The following is a 19,537-nucleotide window of genomic DNA, read 5'->3' on the forward strand; positions in this document are numbered from 1 at the left end:
ATACTTTTTCACAACTGTGACCAAGCAAGATACCATCAAAGTCACATACAAGAGAAGCAGAGCTTGTCTTCCAGAAGTTCAAGACAGTAAAAAATTCCTTGTCTCCTATATCCTGGACTCAGCTGAGCCCCAACCAGATGGGAGACCATAAGAAGCCACATTCTTGTGCTTCAGTCTTCTCATCTGCAAGATGAGGGTGCACTCGATAGCTCTTGAGGTCCCCTGGAGCTGACAACCCGCCACAGTTCTGCCCTGACTTGTCTTCTCTAAGGGTTTGTTTGTTAGCTGGAGGGGAACAGTTATGGACCAAAAAGTTACTCCTCTGAATGTACCTGTAAAAGTGCCATGGTCCCATGGAAGTGCTGGGTTACTTGTCACACTGGTCTTATCTCCATAAGAAAGATATTCTTAGAGCAAAGCAAACAGTATTTTGGAGACCCTGTATCTTCATTTTTTCCAACTCTGTTGAAAAGAAAGAAAAATTTCATTCAAGCACTTCTAACTTTAGAGGTGCATTTCTGTTGAGTTTTGCAAATATTTTCCAACCACCTTTTTTTAAAAAACAAGGGGACACCCCATCAAGTTTATTGTCCTTGGAGGCTTGTTTTGCTTATCTCAACATCTCTCCAAACTTTTTAATGAAACAGAGAAAACAATAGCTAACTTTTCAAAGGGGACACTCTCAAGAGAAATCAGCTCTCCCGTTGTGTCCCAGGAGCCTGAATTTGCATTCCTAAGTAGAGAAACAATCATGGAATCACTAGCAAGGATGGCTGGGATGGCTGGGGCAGAGAAGGTCACTAGGCCACCCGTCTGCTTCCAGAACAAACTGCAGATGCTCCTAAACCAATCCCCAGCAAAAGGCTGTCTACTGTTTGGGGAATAGATGTTTAGAATTATCCTGATGACCCCTCCTTGTGGTCTTCATCTGTAACTAAACAATGCCTTTCCCATGCCATCAGGGGTGTTCCAGAGCTGTTAATGCAACCATCATAGCTCCTTGGAGACCCCCCAGTGAAGGGGTGGTGATGCTCAAATCCAAATTCCTCCGCATACAAGCTATGTGGCCTTGGGCAAGCAACCACATTCCTAAGCTCCAGTCTCCCCATCTGGAGAACACAATAACAACCTGTAGTGTGGTTGTGAGGTGGTAAATAGGTAAATAGGTGGTAGCTGCCATTAGTCTTATTTTGCTCTGAGTATCAGTTGATGCTATTCTTTCCCTCTTACTTCCACTAAAATTTGGGTAAGCTACCAATTAATAAACTTCATTCAAATAGCATTTCACCAACTTCAATAATCTCCAGAGATAAAGAGCCCAGATGCATGCTTCCCTTTCATTTCCAGTTCACTGAGATGTGTGCTGATTGGGCTGCAGAACGCCTGCTATTAACACAGCAGAGAAGTTGATCAAGGTCAGGAACCCAGGCACAAAGGGACACTGTCAGAACTGACCTCACAAATGCTAATCCCCTTTATCCCTTCCCAGAATGGACTGTAATCATCTCCAGATTAAAATGTGCTGGAGAGGTGACCAAAACAAAAACTTGGCAGCAAAGGTGACGGCACACATATGTGGTTGTTTAATAGCCTCTTCTGGAGGTGGCCCCCTGTTTAGCACTCCCTGCCCAGAAAGACTAGGTCACTTTCCACTTAGAACTGTACCTGAGGCTCTAATAGGTGTGCATAGGTTCAACCCAGCTCAGAAAGACAAAGACCATGGCACCAAGCAACAGAAAGTCTGTGCCAAAATTCCTTGAGCCAATATATCAAGAATGCCATAAACTCTTGACATTTCTGCCCTTTTCTGCCCCTTGTCTTTATGCCCAGTGGGGACTATTATAATAGTTATGTAGCTACGAGCTCTAGTCTTAGCTTGACCTCAGGCAAATAACCAATGCTCTCTAAACCTGTGTCCTCATCTGTGAAATGGAGATAACAAAAGAACCTTTTTCAAAGGGTAAGGAAGGTGTGAGAGTACATGTGTAAAACGTTGAATTTGGTGCCTGGAACATACAAATGCTTAGGAAATGTTGGTGACTATTATCCTGAAGGATTTCTATTAAATTCATTCCATGAGGGCTAAAGATATTTGTCCCCTGAAAGACCTAAGTTAAAAAGCTCCCAACTCCCTTCCTAAACTAGCAAAGTGTGATAGACATGATTATGTGGAGGGAAGAACACTCAAATAAACTCTCAATAAATGTTCCATGATTGATTTAGACCTATATTACCACTTGGGATTTGTCCTTTCTAGGCCACTTTTAACTCTTGATTTTCCTATGAAAATCTGACCTACCACACAAACTTCAGCCTTTTTTTTTTGCATTCATATGCATATCCAAAAAGGAATAAAATATGCCCTCTGATATTACTTTAACTTTTTTTGTCATTTAATATTTAAGAAAACACTGTATTTTACGTATATTTTTCTCATTACTTTTAATGTAGCAGTAAGCATAATTCTCTCCCCAGAGGTATCAGCAAGAGGTTCATTAAAAATGCATGCCCGGGTTGTAGTAAGCAATGCTCTGGATCTGAGTGCTTTCTTATTCTCTATGAGACCATTCTCTAATTATAAGCCTAATAGTCTGAACTGATCATCACAATTAAAATTTAAACCAACTAAACTGGAATACAGGGCGTTGTTTAGGTTAGCACTGTATTCTCCATATTCTTTTCTTTTTTTAAAGCTACCTCCAGCAGGTAGGATTCAAAATTCTTAGTTCCATTTCTTATGTAGCTTCATTTATATTATTTTTTACAGTTCTATAAAAGTTATAGAGTTAACTATGACTGTTGAGATCACAGAAATAGGCTTTAAAAAATCAACAATGAGGAAAAAAATGCATCTTCTGAAAGTGTTTTTAGTTTATTCTCATTTGCAATTACTTCTAAGGGTCCCTAACTTTATTTGCCAAAATGAGCCATCACTTCAAAAAATGTTAGCATCATATTAAGCAAGATGGAAACAACAAGTCACGGATGATGAAAAATGTCAAGACACTCCAAAGATATTGGGAGTATCAGGGTAGGGACACTTCCTGGAATCTGTCATCTCCTGCTGCTGGAAATAATTTCTTTTTATTTCCGAGATCCATTTTGTCATGGCTTATAACCCACTCTTAACAAAAAAATGCTAGCGTAATCTGAGTATCTTCAAAATCCAGAATATTAGTGAAGAAGAAAAAGTTTTAGGTATCATCTATTCCAAATTCCTCCCATGTAACAGGTGAGGAGACTGAGGGTCAGAGACAGTGAGCAATTAGTCACTGGTCATACAGCATTTTAGTGACAAATCCCTGGGCCTGCCCCAGCTTCTTGCCCTGTCCTCTAAACCATTATTTTCAGAAACAGCAAACATCCTCATCTCTGAGAAAACAGGAAACTCTAGGACTTTTTATATTTATAATCACTCATAGTTTATAGCACTTTGCACATTGTAAAATGAATATACTTTCACTGGCTATGTAATTTCACTGAATATATAATTTCACTATGTAAAATGAATATACCTTCACAATGGCCCAAATTTTACAATTTCATAACTTAATTAACCTTCAGTTTTCTAGAAAATTGTACTAATCCAAACACCATTCTAAAGAAGTGAAGCTCTGCCATGTGTTGATAACATTCAGGAACAAGTTTATGTGGGTATCTATAAATAAAGTCCTGTCTATGTAAGATAATGCTTATGTACATGAACATACATGTATGTGCGCATACACAGAAGCATAGCCAGTGGTAGAGTCACTGCAATAGCAATGAGTTACAATGGCTTCCTTATTTTAAAATAATATCAGTAATAGTTTCTACTTGCCAAGTTCTTCTATAGAGATTGTGCTACCCACTTGAAATGATCACACTTGTCAAATCACTGGTGGTTTTAACCCTCTCAGCTTATTTATGGAATCATAATTGTTTTCATTCACTCTGTCTGAAAGCGGAAGTGATTTTCTTAATATTTCTAAGAATTTTCTGGGCCTTCCCTTTGATACATGAAGGGAAAACTCTAACTGCCAGAAAGGATATACCCTTTCTGAGATGGCTATGCAGGAGAATGACCAAGAAGGTTGAACAGTTCTGGAGCCACACCACTGGAATGCATTGATCATGAGTCCTGTGTAGACTGTGGAGGTAATTGTGTGTTTGTGTGTGTGTGTGTGTGTGTGTGTAGAGAGAGAAAGGGATTAGATATGTAATATAGATGTAATCATATATAGTACAGATATAATCATATAATATATAGATATACATCCTCCTATGCTGTATAGAGATTTCCTAAATATCAGAATTAAGAAGTTTATAACTGTTTTCCTTTTGAACTTAGAAGTATAATGCTTAAAAATGATTAGTGAAATATGGTGCTTTATTATAATATAACCCAAACCTTTGCTTCCTCACCATGAGGGTTTCTAGTACTACATGGTAGTTCTGAACATAGACTTTAGAATTATACTCCTTCGGCTCAAATCTTGGTCACTACTTACTAGCTGTGGATCCTTGAATATGGGATTTGAGTTCCCTGAATTTTAATTTCCTGATCTGTAAAGCGGCACAAATAATAACCTCTTCCTCCTAGGGAGGATATAAGGATCAAATTAGATAATGTGTGTGGAAAGCTTAGAACGCTATCTTGTGCATAAAAGGCCTTCAATTAAGGCTAATTTTTATAATCATCATCATGGAAATAGCAAATACCAATGTTACCATTCTATACTACACCAGGGCCCATCTCTGGAGCTAGTCTGGGACCTAAAATGGAGAGTAGCTGTATGGTGTACATCCCCTTTGATCCATTCCCAGCTACCCAAAACTCCCTGGCTCATTGGTAAACTCTAGCATGTATTTACATTGGCAACAACTACAGGTCCTCAGGAGGGGAATTAGTGGGATCCCACAGGGAAGAATCCACCATCCTCACCAACTATTCCCAGAGGTCCCAGGCAAGGGTTTCTCCAGATTCTTTGAATCTCATGCTACAGGTAATGTTCCAGTAGTTCCAAATCTACATGGTTGTGCCAAAGGACAAATGTTAAAGTGTGTATATCACATTAGCATACGCTGAGAGAGCACTGGAACCAAGCCAGTCACAGCGGCAGCAGGGTGGCCACTGCTCCTGTTTGACATCCTAGAGAGCTGGGCTCCAGCGTGTGTCAGCAGCAGCATGGTTTGCAGGCCCCCCCAACACCTGTCAGTTGCTAGGAGACTTCTTTCCCCACAATAGAGTATTATAAAGTACTTAGCAAAGAGAACCCATAATATCATTATACATTTACAGCCCATTTGTCTGATTTATATGTCCAAATAGCCATTTAAAAATTCCAAATCAGGCTTTGTCTGGCAGCCCCACTCTTTTATCATCCACAAATCAAACTGTATGTTTAAAAGCTGTAAATAGAGAACAACTTCTACACCCAATCTCAAAGCAGGTGTCCCAGACTTGCCAATATCGAATCACACAATTGGGTTATTTATATACAATATGTTCTGAAAATGTGTTCACTGCTTTCTTCAGCAGAATTTAGCTTTTCAAATAATGTTTCAGGTATATCTCCCAAACATAAACAAGATGTCAATGCAGGCGGTACTGGATTATCTCTATACCAAGCAATTGTCACCTAACTTGGACCTGGACCCACTGGAATTAATTGCCTTGGCAAACAGATTTTGCCTACCACACTTGGTTGCACTTGCAGGTAAGGCTGATGACATGGTGCCATACCATGTCTGTCTGTCATATTTATCAAAATCACATTTAAACAGAAATAAAATTTCCAGGGAATAAAAAATTTTTTATCACCCAATAAAGGACTATCTCGTGCAGGGTGATATGAACTGACTAAATCTATCAGAGAGCCCATTCAACACATATTTCTTAGGAACCCACTTTGTGATAGGCCCTGTTACATGACACAGCTATGAAGGGCAGTGATGCCTTATCCCTGACCTTCAGGCCCCTGCCCTTTGCACTCTGCCTCATTTGTGGACCACAAAATTTGAAAGAAAACTATTGTGCCCGTGTTTTCCCCATCATGTGTGCTCAGACACAGTCTTTCATCAATAGGTAGTAAGAGGCAATGGTTCAGAACATAGGCCACAGAGCCAGATTGCTTGGGTTCAATCCTAAGTCCACCCTTTACAGGCTGGATGAATTCGTACTTGACGTAACTGCCATGCGTCTCAGCTGTCTTTCTCTTTAAAATGGTATGGTAATATTTTACCACTGAGTTGTTATGTAGATTAACAAGGTAAGATATATATGTACATAAAGTCTCCTTAAAACAGCGTCGGGCACCTAGTAAGCATTATGTAAGTGTTTTTTTTTTTTTAAGCTAGTTTAGAACATGTTCTGACACTGTCAAGATCATTTTGGGAGAAAGAAAAAAGGGAGATTTAGCTTAACGTCACAAAACCTTATGTATCATGTCTAGATTTGTCCAGTGGGTAGGCTGAAGCATTTCTAAACAGGATATATGCATTCAAATACCTTTCCCTTACATTTAAATGTTCAGTTTCTTTCCCCAGAGGTGTCAGTTAGCAATCTGGATGTTTATTGCTACATTAGTTGACTCCTGTTAACCATGAAAGCAGAGACGATGCCTGTTTTGTTCACTAGCCTGTCTCCTGCACAGGAAAGTGCCTGAGCACATTAGGTTCTCAGTAAATACATGCTAAATCACTAAATAAATGAAAATGAAGGTATGAACAAACCAGCCAGTCATATCTGCACTTAATATTCTGGCAGTGTCTTCAGAAAAAAGATTTCTTTCTCTGTACTCCAGGTTTCTACTCACCCAACTGGAGCTCAGTCTTTGCCTTTCCATACTTCTTTCTCAATTGGACAGGAAGAGGTAGTTGAAGAATTGCTATTTGACTTTTTAAGAAACTGTTTTTAACCATTACACACCTAAAGTTATAGATCTAAATGAGTGTACAGCTTTTTAATTACTAACTCTAGAAGGCTGCAATGGGAAATTCCTGTTTCTGAAATATGAGTTCCGATCCATCTGACTATCCATAGTTTTTACAAGTATTTGTCCTTTGAGGATAAATTTAACTCTTTTTAGATAGTCAAATGTGTTGAACAAGCTTTGTGATCAATCTTTAAGTAGTTCCATTTTGCTTAAATATTTAGTCTGGTGATGAAAATATGGGACTGATTTCTCCATGAAAGAAACTGACCCAAAGAAAGCTTCTTATGTATACTACAGACTTCTGCATATTTACTTCTGTTATTAAATGCAGTAATTACTGTTATGATTACTTAATATACAGCTTCCTAAGATGACTCCTTTAATCATCTATGGTGTTTGATGTATACTGTTTAGAACATAGTGTTTAAAAATCAGTTTCTGGTGTGAGAATGCTTTGCAAGCCAATATGTTAAAATGAACAAGAAATGTTGCAATTGCCTAAAACTGAAAGGCCCAATGACTTCTCAGAGAAATTTAGCTCCAAATAGTTCTATGCCAGTCCAGCTGAGGAAGGTTGTTCCAAAGAAGCCATTCAAATCTAGATATCACATTGACCAGAGGCATGTCGACTAACAAGTATGTAGCTCCAGAATGGAAGGTAAGCATGATCTGTACACTGTCCTGGATTAGAAGAACAGATGCAATGCTAGAGATGAAAAAAGAATACATCAACATCAAGGAGCTAGAAATGCAGGCCTAAACTGTACCCATACAGGTCAAGCCCAGACGCAAGTAACAGCCCAGATGTATGCAAGAGACAGTACAGTCCCAGAACCACAGTTTGAATTCAGTGTACAAGTCTTGGCTATAGCTCCCAAGCAGAAATGGCTCTCTTAACTGGATTTTGTTACTTCTGGTTATAGGTCTCCCAAGCCTTTAGAATCTAAGAGGCCTGCAGCTGTTGAGACAGACAGATGTACACACATTTTTGATTCCCCATACGGATTCATTCCTCTGTTAATCTCTCCACTTTCAGAGATTATTCAGAATTAGAATGGTGTGGGGGAGGGAAACTGTTAAGCAGGAAGATACTAGACCATCTAGAAAATTCAAGGAAGGGGCTGGGCTATCTAGACCAGCACTGTCCAGTAGAACTCTCTGCGCGATGGGAATGTGTCTGCATGGTTCACAGCACGTGTGGTTACTGAGCACTTAAATGTGACTAGGGTGACTAAGGACCTGAATTTTTAACTTTATTTAATTTTAATTAAGTTTAGTCTTGTGACCAGTAGTTACCATACTGAACAGTGAAGGCCTGAAAGACTCTGGCTATTTCCTAAGTATGAATAAGTATCCCCAGATTTGTTGGTGTAATGGCTGGAGGCCAGAAGTCCATGTACTGAAAGGCCACACCAGGATGGGCCCTGGATTCAATTCAGTGGTGGCCAGAGCTGCGTCCCTTACTTCCTTCCCTTTCAGATGGTCCCACACCCTCTAAGCAAGCTAGCTGCCTTGCAGAGTGCGGTTTACCTTTCTTCTGTTCTCTTTCTTCCCCAGAGCAACATGCTGTTCAGGAGCTGACCAAGGCCGCCATGAGTGGCGTGGGCATTGATGGGGAAGTGCTCTCTTATTTGGAACTGGCCCAGGTTTGTAACAATCTGCTTCTCACCTTTAAGTGTGTTCAACCAGTTCATTTAATGCTGATAAAACATTCCACTGTTGCATCTGTCTAAATAAAGATGTCACCACTGAGTCACCGAGGCCCCCTGTGTACACTGGGAAGATCTGAGAGTTTTACACTTCATGCATCATTCATCCTGCTGGGCTTCATTTGAAAAAACAACAAGGACCCCACCCACATGCCAGCCCCACTGTCCCCCAAGACACCAGTTTCACATGTGGGAGAATAACCTGAGGCATGATAAGGGAAGGTTTTCTCTTTCCTTTTTGAATTCTTGGACATGTATTGGCCAATATCCAATAGTTTATAGAATTCCATGAAGCGCTGTAATGTCCTACATCTCACTGCAACTCTCCTTGGGTTTTCTAAAACCAGTAGCTGTTAACATTGATTTTGTGATTCCATAATCCCAATACACACTTGCATACTTCTCCTAGAGAGGGTACCTAGTCCAACCTTAGCTTTGTCATGAATAACTGCCTCAAGGCACAAAGCTAAACTCTACCTCAGTTTCCTCATCTGTAAGAAATGGGACTGATAATTCACACCCTATCAACCTTACAGATAATTCTGAGAATCAAGTGGGAGAGAATATTCAAGAAAGAGCACTGAAGAGTGGAAGCCCTCTCATAATGCAAAGCACATATGCAAGAATGTCTAGTTCCTGGCATAGACTTATTATTGACAATGAGTTTATACTCTGAAGAAACTAAGAAAAAGTTCTTCAGTCCTTTCTTCAGCCTACTGGGTTTGGCTTTTTTTGTTCCCTCTCTCAGGTCAGTGTTTTACTAAGACTTAGATCAGGGAATTTAAGTCAGTATTTCTCATTCAATGAAGAGGAGGTGGTTTCAGGAAGAGGAGGGAGGCATGAGCAAGCCAAGTTGTCATTCCAACTGTGGCCATAGGAAATGGTACCAATTCAAAAGAGGAAAAGGTGGAATAGTGCTTTATGGCAACCGACTCACTCTGACTTAACAGTCAACAAGTATTTAGTATTTTTTCCCCATACACCAGGCACCACCCTAAACAAAAGGACATATAGATACTCAAAAGGACAGGTAGATTCTCTACCCTTGAGGCAAACATAGGCAAGTAACAGAAATAGACGTAAGCACAAATTATTGAAATCCAACGTGAAAAAGAACCTAATGGAGTGTATAGTCAAAACCAGGAACAGACATCAATTGCAGTAGGAACAGCAAGCTCCCAATTGGTTGTCCACACTTGGAGTTTGGGGTCTTTTGAAACAGGCCTGGGGGGTAGGTAGGCCAGTTTATGACTTGTGCTCTTTCCAGTAAATGTTCTTCTGGAGAAAAATGATTCAGTTTCTTTTAAGGCTGGTTCACTTGAGAGAAGGATTTGCAGTTGTGTCTGTTTGCTCTGTGTCCCTGCCCTGTCCCCTCCCCTAATCCAATCTACACATACACCCTACAAGGAAATAATACCATCACTGTTAAGCCCTGACAGGACTTGGCAGGAAGAGTTTAGGATGGAGTCTCCCATATCTTAGACCCTAGCCCTGTGGTGTGCTAGTAAATATTTAACAATAGCTTGAGACAACTGAGACCCTGATGTGTTACATTTTCCAGTGTCCATGGTGTAAATACTCCAACCTGGTCAATTTTAACAATAAGAAACCACTGAACTCAGAGTAGGGAAGCAATGCACACAACTGACTCTCTTGGGCAGGTCCAAGCCAACTCCAGTACATCACTCCCTAATCTTACTTTCAGAAAAAAATCTAGTATCATGAGAAGTTGGAAGCACCAGCTAAACTTATCCATGACATTGAAGTTGTGGTTTTCAGAGTTTCTTGAGTTACTTTCTGAGGACTTTGGCTTTTCCATTGAGTTTTATTCACAGTGGAGGTGTGGACCCCAGAGGAGGCACACTAGGTTACAGGGTTTCAACTGATCAAAGAAACTTCAAGAGCAACAAACAGAATGGATATCTGAGAAGGGCATGAGCAGAAAGAATGAGGGATGGGGAAGCCCTGCCAAATTCAGGGAGAGAGTGGGGAGACGATTTTTGAGCGTCAGGGCTTTTTCAGTGACAGCTACCTCAGCTGCCTCCTCCCTGAGCATCTGCTCAGAAAGGAGAGGTGGAGTGCCAGGATCCCTCCCACCCAGCCCACTCTGACTGCTCTCCTTTTGTAACCAAAGGACAGGTACAGGACAGTCACGCATTCCACAGTCTCCTCTTTCAGATCTCTGGCCCCAGCAAGCTGAGCTCAGACATGCGACCCGGAATATTCCGTTGCCAAGGCTTCCTTAAACAGAGATGATGTCGCTGATTTCTGCTGTTGGCTGGTGCCTTCCAGAAGCCACCGTCATTTATCACTAGGCGGCCAGGTGGCAGGGGAGGATGGGAGGGCAAGGCGTACTCTAAACTCCTGATCTGATACAGTGACTATTTTGGCGCACCTATCACATGGGATAAGAGAGGGGTGTGCCAAATGCTATATATACTTGGCTGGCGCCGGAACCATAGCCAAAGTCAAAACACTGTAGCCAAACAAGAGGTTTATGGAATTAGTCACACAGGTCCTTTCTTTCGTTCACCCCTACAATGGCTTCCTATCTTTTTGTAGCCCCACTTTAGAAAACAGAGTCTGACCCCCTTCTGATCACTTCCCTGCAGTTTCACAATGCCCACCAGTTGGCCGCCTGGTGTTTGCACCATATCTGCACCAACTACAACAGTGTTTGTTCCAAGTTCCGCAAGGAAATCAAATCGAAATCTGCAGGTGAGACTCTGGGGTCCCCATTTGCCCAATTCTCATCACCTCCGACTCAGGTGTTTCCCCTCTGTGCCCTTGAGAAGGCAGCTCAGGGAGAATTCTTGTTAATGGCTGGTGTAACATGATGCAGGAATTGTAGGTTGGGAATTCTCTTTGGAGAACCTTATGCTTGGGGGACTTGGGTAAATGGGCCTCAGGGTGCCCTGCTGCTGAGCATGCAGAGGCGGTTGGCCCACTCTTGTGCAGGCAGGCATGCTTGGGAGCAAGCTCACTCTCTGAACTCAAGTGGTCCCAGGTTCCAATTCCCTGTGCCCAGCCACATGACTTTAGGCAAGTGATTGTCTCAAGATTTAGTATCTGCAAATGTTCCTACTCATAGTCCCTGAACATTGGGTTGTTGAGAAGATAACATGAGATAATCATATAGAAGAAGCATTAAGCACAGAACCGGGCATATAGGAGCGGCAAACAGCAGGTATCATCACCCACATCTTTCCTTCACCAGACAACCAGGAATACTTTGAGCGGCACCGCTGGCCCCCCGTGTGGTACCTAAAGGAAGAGGACCACTACCAGCGTGTGAAAAGGGAACGAGAGAAGGAAGATATTGCACTGAATAAACATCACTCAAGACGAAAGTGGTGCTTCTGGAATTCATCTCCAGCGGTCGCCTGAGGAGGAAGAGGAAAAACCCAGTAATCTGACCCACCACTTTTAGAAGCACTACTGTAAATTAGTCTTATTATTGGAAATAAGTCGTAGTTCAGGTTTCAGGCACTGATCTTCCTCCACGTTTGTGCATTTATCTTTGCTGGGATCGAAGCACAATCCCCATCAATGCGCCTGGACAAAAAGGGAAGTTGATGCTCACTGCATTCCTTAAACTTACATTTTTTGTTAGAAGGCTAAATAAAATTTAGTCCGTTACCTTGTTTCTTTTTATACAAAGGAAAAAAAATCCAACTTTGATGTTTCAAATTCCAAATTGGAAAATATTTTTATATGGTCTCTTGTATTTTATTGAAATGAAAATACTGTGTATTACTTTATTTTACAGGCCACAAATTAACCATGAAGTCACCCTGTGATTCTCTCTGCCCACATGACCACCGAGCATTATTTCATAATTAGAGGGTTATCCTTTTGTTGTGAAGTAAAGGGTTGGAATGAAATTCCCCTAAGTGCAAGTTAGAGACTGTTTAATCTTTGTTATGCCGAATAACATCGGTATAATTACCAAGTCAACTCCAAAAATGTGTATTTAAAATATTTGAAGTGTAAGTGCTAGTAATTATATGGTTATATGTGCCATGTAAAATATAGTGATATCAAATCTTCTGTTGTCTAAAATGTCTAGATTCAAAAGGATAATCTTTATAATCACTAGAAGGGCTTATTAAATCCCAGCATTATCAGGGCAAACTCACTGGTGGACCTGAATACAAAAGATACCGTAAAGCATTGGTGTTTGGATTGCTGCATTAGGGTTTATATCTCTCAGTATTCCTTGATCTTGCCGTGCTTTTGCATGCAGATTCTCTGCTGAACTTGAACTGAGATGGGCAAGGGAAAAGGTCCCCCGGACTTGTCCCACCGTCTATAGGCGTGTCACATCTCACGACCCAAAACAGGCTTCCTCAGGTCTCCCACCTGCAGCCAACTTCTCTAAGACACATATTTTTAACTCTTCCCAGGGAAAATTTATGATGCTTCAGAAGTAGGTTAAGGCAGACCACCCAGCCCTGCTGAAATTCAGCCAGGGCCTGTGAAAGCGCAAAGCTGGAGGCTGGGTAGTCTAGGCTCCCTGCATTCTCCAACGCAGACAGGAATCTTATTCCAAGAGTCTAGGAAATGGTGCTATTGTGAGTTAGTTCTGACCCTTTGTCATTCTGAGTTTTCAGTGTTAAAATAGGAAGTGTTGAGCAGGGGAGCTTTTGAGAGGCAGTCAATCATTGCTTCTCTGTAAATTAAAATGTTGCAGCACTTATACAGAGCATTTTAAGGTCACAGTTCCATACCTGCCATGGGATGTTGTATGGTGGGGCTGGGCTTATTCTGTTGGGAGGTCAACTTACTGAAGCTAAAGACTGTTAATTGTCTTTCCTTGCTTTCAGAAGTTGGAAAAAAGACAGTTGAGTCCAAATCCCAATGTTGACAGTCATATATATGCATTTGAAAATCTATCAGGATTGCAGATGGGCATGTTTATTGGCAGTGGATACACACCAGATACAGGAGTTTGTAGAGGCCCAGCAATGCACCCTCCCTCACGACAAAGGAGGGGGCCATAGATTAGGGGTGGGTGGTTGTAAATGCACCTACTTTAATTTTTGGTCAGTCGGGTTGTAAATCATTAATGGAAGGAGAAAAGAGACAGAATGAGAGAATAAATCTCAACACTCAGGAAGAATTGGCATATTTCTCATCATAAAAAAGGTAAAAGCTGAGTTTTCAGTGGTAGTCAGAGTTGAATTTTTACAACCAAAGCTCCCATGTGATTGTTACTGTAATCTTGCCAAAATGTAGTGGACATATAAGTGAACCTGGGGTATAAGCAATAATATCCACTAGTGTTTGTTATCAGCTACTGTAACCAAGTGGCTGGTTCATTTGGTTGATGCTGATTATGGCCTTTAACCATGGTGGTTTGTTTTGTGTTTTTATTTCACAAAAAGCCAATAAAATTGTTTAGCTATGACATGCCTCCTGTTTTTTTTTAAAGACCATCAGCATTATCATGTGATAATAAATCATTAGTGTGATAATACCTGTGATAGTTTTTTAAAAAACTATCAAGATTGTAAAGAAGCAAAATTTTAAATGGGTGCTGTGTGTGCAGCAGTAACAAAGCAATTTGAATGACTTTCAGCTCTGTTTTCAGGACTGCCAGAGGGATTCCAATGCCTGGATGTAAATGAGGGTCTGGCTCTTTGCTCTTGGCTAATATGATTATGTCACTAGGCATGGTACAGCCTTGGAAAAAGCAGAAATGATGTCTCTACCTTAATGGACTTATAATCTCAGTTTGGTCAATTCTGTCAGCAATTAAGTGAAAGGTTGGATTGGAAGGTTCATTAAGATCAGTCTTTTCTCCACAAGCCTTTGGGAAAATATATAATTTCTAAACTTCTACATAGTATAATGCTTATCCAAACTGAGTTAAGTCCAAATCCCAGTGTTGACAGTCATGTATATGCATTTGAAAATCTATCCAGATTACAGATGGGCATTTTTATTGGCAGTGGAGACACACTAGGTACAAGAGTTTGGAGAGGCCCAGCAATGCACCCTCCTCAGAGGGAAGAAAGGTCTCCAATGAGATCTCATAGAGTGACTCTTCTGAGTGACAAAGTCCCTATAATTCAATGGCAAATTGAAAACCAAGAAAAATAACTGCGGTAAGAAGACAGATTTCCAACACATTCCCACCCCTTTTAAAGGTGGGTGGTCCAGATCATGGCATCTTTTACATAATGCATACCAGTAGAGTCTTACCTATAGAAAGTTTTGGTCTCAGTTTCTCCAAGGGCAATGCCTGGAAAATCATCATGGATTTCACCAACCTGCCATTGGCATTATAGGAACCAAAAATCCTGCAGGTTTAAAGGTAACAAGTATTTTCATTACAGACACTCAAAAGTAAGAATCCAATGTCTCTAGGTTTTTTTTTTCCCACACTTACTTCCATTGTATGATCTATATCAATTGTCAAAGTTTGGTTTTTCATCACTGTGATATTGACTAAGTAGAATGAATTTTACTAGTCAGAGAGAAAAATAAAGTGAATCCTGAGTATGAAAAGTATTCTATGACTGCAGTTTTTCTGAAATGAATGCTTTTATGCAAGCTAAAGACTCACCAGGTTTCTTCTGGAATTGAGTATATGAGGTATTTATTTAATCAACTGCCCTAATTGGATACTAGTGGACAAGTAGCAATAATTCCTTTTTTCTAGAATGTGCATTGCAGAGACTATGTTTGGGTTATGTATGTAAGTAACTAAGAACAGCATCGTGGAGTACTGAAAAAAATAAAAGGGCTAATGGCAATTTAAAAAGAAAAGAAAAAAAGAGGAAGAACAGCCACTGACCAAAGCCATGAAAGTTGAATTAAGTACTCTGAGCCATGGACCTTCTCTCTTTCTTTCAAAACACTAATTTATGAGATTATTCCATATCTCATTACTTAATTTACTTTCAAATTTACATTACTCATTACTTTCAAATTAAGACTTAGTTCTGTTGAATTTCAATTAGGAGGCAGGAGATGTATGCAACATGAGAAGACACTGGTGTGGAAACACTGGTGACCTGTAAAAGGAGCGCTTCTGGAAAAGCAATGCTGTTCTCTTCAGCTGCATTTGAAAATTCTACCCTGTGTTGACAGTGCCTTTAAATAGGGTATTTTTACTTAAGCTACTTAGATGCATGGTTTTTCACTGGGTTCATATGCATGTGCCTTATAAGTTAGATATTTACAGACTACAGTCTGCAAAATATGGAAGCAATTTAGGAACAGTTAAGTCTTCAGTAGAAACCAATCAAAAAGCTGCATAACCAGAGACATGAAAGTGCTAGAAACAACACTAGGAGATATGAAGTGACTTTCCAGCAACTCACTCCTGTTGCTCACCATTTCTCTAGGAAAAAAACATCTTAGAGACATGGACTTCCAGTAGAATGTAGATGAAATGAGTGATACACAGATGTGGCTCCATGCAAAAAGTATTTAAATTCTTTGAGTCTGGATGGCTTCACAGCTGAATACTACCAAACACTTAAAGAAGAGCTAATGCCCATCATTCTTAAAGTACCAAAGCTGGAAGAGGAGGGAATAATTCCAAACTCATTCTATGAGGCAAGTATCACTCTACTACCAAAACCAGACAAAGACACTACAAAAAGAAAATTTTACACCAATATCCCTGGTGAACATAGATGCAAAAATACTCAACAAAATATTAGCAAACCAGACTAAAAAATACATCAAAAGGATCAGCCATCACAACCAAGTGAGAGTTATTCCAGTGGTGCAAGGATGGTACAATACTCACAAATCAATCAACATCATACACCACATAACATAAAGAAGGATAAAAACCACATGATCATCACAACGCTGAAAAGGCATTTGACAAAATTCAACATCCATTCACAATAAAAACTCAACAAAATGGGTGCAGAGGGAAAGTACCTCAACATAATAAAGGCCATATACAACAAACCCACAGCTAACATCATACTCAAAAAAGCTTTTCCTCTAAGATTAGGAACAAGACAAGGATGTCCACACTCCCCACTTTCATTCAACATAATACTGGAGGTCCGAGCCATGGCAATCAGACAACACAAAGAAATAAAAGGCATCCAGATCAGTAAGGAGGAAGTTAAACTGTCACTGTTTGCAGATGACATGATATTGCACATTAAAAACCCTAAAGAGGAAAGAGGGGACGGAGCCAGGATTGCGGCGTGAGTAAAGCAGTGGAAATCTCCTCCCCAAAACACATAGATCTATGAAAATATAACAAAGAAAACTCTTCCTAAAATAGAGACCAGAGGACACAGGACAACATCCAGTCCACATCCACACCTGCAAGAACCCAGCGCCTTGCGAAGGGGGTAAGATACAAGCCCCAGCCAGGCAGGACATGAGTGCCCCTCCCCCCAGCTCCCGGCAGGTGGAAAGAAACCGGAGCGGTTTTTTTTTTTTTTGGCGAGTGCTTTTTGGAAGCCTTAAAGGGACAGGGACCCCGGTGCTAGGGAGGCAGGGCAGCAGGACCGGTGAGCGGGGGCCTGGGACCGGCGCCTGACGACAAAGAATATCGCGCGTTTTTCCCTTTTTTTTTTTTTTTTGGCGAGTGCTTTTTGGAAGCCTCAAAGGGATGGGGACCCGGATGCCAGGGAGGCAGGGCAGCGGGACCGGTGGGCGGGTGCCTGAGACCGGCGGCTGAGAACGGAGAAAATTGCGCATTTTTCCCCTTTTTTTTTTTCTTTTTGGCGAGTGCTATTTGGAAGCCTTAAAGGGACAGGGACCCCAATACCAGCGAAACAGGGCAGCAAGACTGGTGAACGGGTGCCTGAGACTGGCGCCTGGGGACAAAGAAAATCGCGCGTTTTTCCCAATACCAGGGAGAAAGGGCGGCGGGACCGGTGGGCAGGGGCCTGGGGCCAGCGCCTGAGGACAAAGAAAATCGTGAGTTTCTCCCTTTTTTTTTTTTTGGTGAGTGCTTTTTGGAAGCCTTGGAGGGACGGGGACCCCAATACCAGGGAGGCAGGGCAGCAAGACTGGTGGGCGGGTGCCTGGGACCGGCGTCTGAGGACAAAGAAAATCGCGCGTTTCTCCCTTTTTTTTTCTATTTGGCGAGTGCTTTTTGGAGGCCTTAGGGGGACAGGGACCCCAGTGCCAGGGAAGCAGGGCGGTGGGACCGGTGGGCGGGTGCCTGAGAGCGGCGCCTGAGAATGGAGAAAATTGCGCATTTTTCCCCCTTTTTTTTTCTTTTTGGCAAGTGCTTTTTGGAAGCCTTAAAGGGACAGGGACCCCAATACCAGCGAAACAGGGCAGTAAGACTGGTGAACGGGTGCCTGGGACCGGCGCCTGAGGACAAACAATATCTCATGGTTTTCACTTTATTTATTTATTTTTTTTGGCGGTTGCTTTTTGGAAGCCTTGAAGGGACAGGGACCCCAGTGCTAGGGAGGCACGGCAGCAGGACTGGTGAGCGGGTGCCTGGGACCGGCACCTGAGGACAAAGAAAATTGCGCGTTTTTTCCTTTATTTTTTCTTTTTCCTCTTTCATTGTTACTGTTGTTGTTTTGGTTTGGAGAGTGCTTTTTGGAAGTCTTAAAGGGCAGGACAGGACACTTAGACCAGAGGCAGGGCATCTGGGGATCTCTGGGCACTCTAACCCCCTGGGCAACAGGGAGCACAGAGGCCCCTTACGGAGATAAATAGCCTCCCGGCCACTACCCCTCCAATAGGGCTCCACCATTTTGGAGGAGCGGCCCCAGCCAGGCAACGCCCACAGCAACAGCGGAGATAAACTCCATAGCAAATGGGCAGGTAGCAGAAGCCCTGTCTGCGCACAGCTGACAAGCATAAGCCATTAGAGGTCGCTATTCTCCCAGGAGAGTAAGGCCACAAACCAACAAGAAGGGAAGCTCTTCCAGCAGTCACTCGTACCAGCTATGCAAACTATCTCTATCACCACAAAAAGGCAAAATTACAGGCAGACAAAGATCACAGAGACAACACCTGAGAAGGAGACAGACCTAACCAGTCCTCCTGAAAAAGATTTCAAAATAAAAATCATGAACATGCTGACAGAGATGGAGAGAAAAATGCAAGAGCAATGGGATGAGATGCAGAGAAAAATGCAAGAGCAATGGGATAAAGACCGGAGGGAGATCACAGATGTCAGGAAGGAGATCACAGAAGTGAAACAATCCCTGGAAGGATTTATAAGCAGAATGGATAAGATGCAAGAGGCCATTGAAGGAATAGAAACCAGAGAACAGGAACATATACAAGCTGACATAGAGAGAGATAAAAGGATCTCCAGGAATGAAACAACACTAAGAGAACTATGTGACCAATCCAAAAGGAATAATATTTGTATTATAGGGGTACCAGAAGAAGAAGAAAGAGGAAAAGGAATAGAAAGTCTCTTTGAAGAAATAATTGCTGAAAACTTCCACAAACTGGGGGAGGAAATAATCAAACAGCCCACGGAATTAGACAGAACCCCCAACAGAAAACATCCAAGGAGGACAACACCAAGACACATAATAATTAAAATGGCAAGGATCAAGGACAAGGAAAGAGTTTTAAAGGCAGCTAGAGAGAAAAAGGTCACCTATAAAGGAAAATCCATCAGGCTAACATCAGACTTCTCAACAGAAACCCTACAGGCCAGAAGAGAATGGCATGACATATTTAATGCAATGAAACAGAAGGGCCTTGAACCAAGGATACTGTATCCAGCGCGACTGTCATTTAAATATGATGGTGGGATTAAACAATTCCCAGACAAGCAAAAGCTGAGTGAATTTGTTTCCCACAAACCATCTCTACAGGGCAGACAGGGCAGAAGAGAATGGCATGACATATTTAATGCAATGAAACAGAAGGGCCTTGAACCAAGGATACTGTATCCAGCGCGACTGTCATTTAAATATGATGGTGGGATTAAACAATTCC

General features: G+C 41.5%; 1 protein-coding gene across 7 annotated transcripts in view; it reads left to right on the forward strand.

Moving 5' to 3' along the window:
- The window catches only part of RHOBTB1 (Rho related BTB domain containing 1), a 111,151-nt gene extending 97,115 nt beyond the window's left edge, over positions 1–14,036 (forward strand). For 6 of the 7 annotated variants that reach the window (XM_073241004.1, XM_017672495.3, XM_037002976.2 and 3 more), the window contains 4 exons: positions 5,549–5,699; positions 8,475–8,563; positions 11,239–11,344; positions 11,844–14,036. In XM_073241004.1, the coding sequence (XP_073097105.1) occupies positions 5,549–5,699; positions 8,475–8,563; positions 11,239–11,344; positions 11,844–12,013 (516 nt within the window). In that variant the 3' untranslated portion in view covers positions 12,014–14,036. Of the gene's footprint in view, positions 1–5,548; positions 5,700–8,474; positions 8,564–9,162; positions 9,375–11,238; positions 11,345–11,843 lie in introns of all 7 variants that reach the window. The other variant, XR_012133235.1, reaches the window with a different exon arrangement.
- The last annotated feature ends 5,501 nt before the right edge of the window (positions 14,037–19,537 follow it).

Source organism: Manis javanica, chromosome 7, assembly GCF_040802235.1.
Source record: "Manis javanica isolate MJ-LG chromosome 7, MJ_LKY, whole genome shotgun sequence".
NCBI lineage: Eukaryota > Metazoa > Chordata > Mammalia > Pholidota > Manidae > Manis > Manis javanica.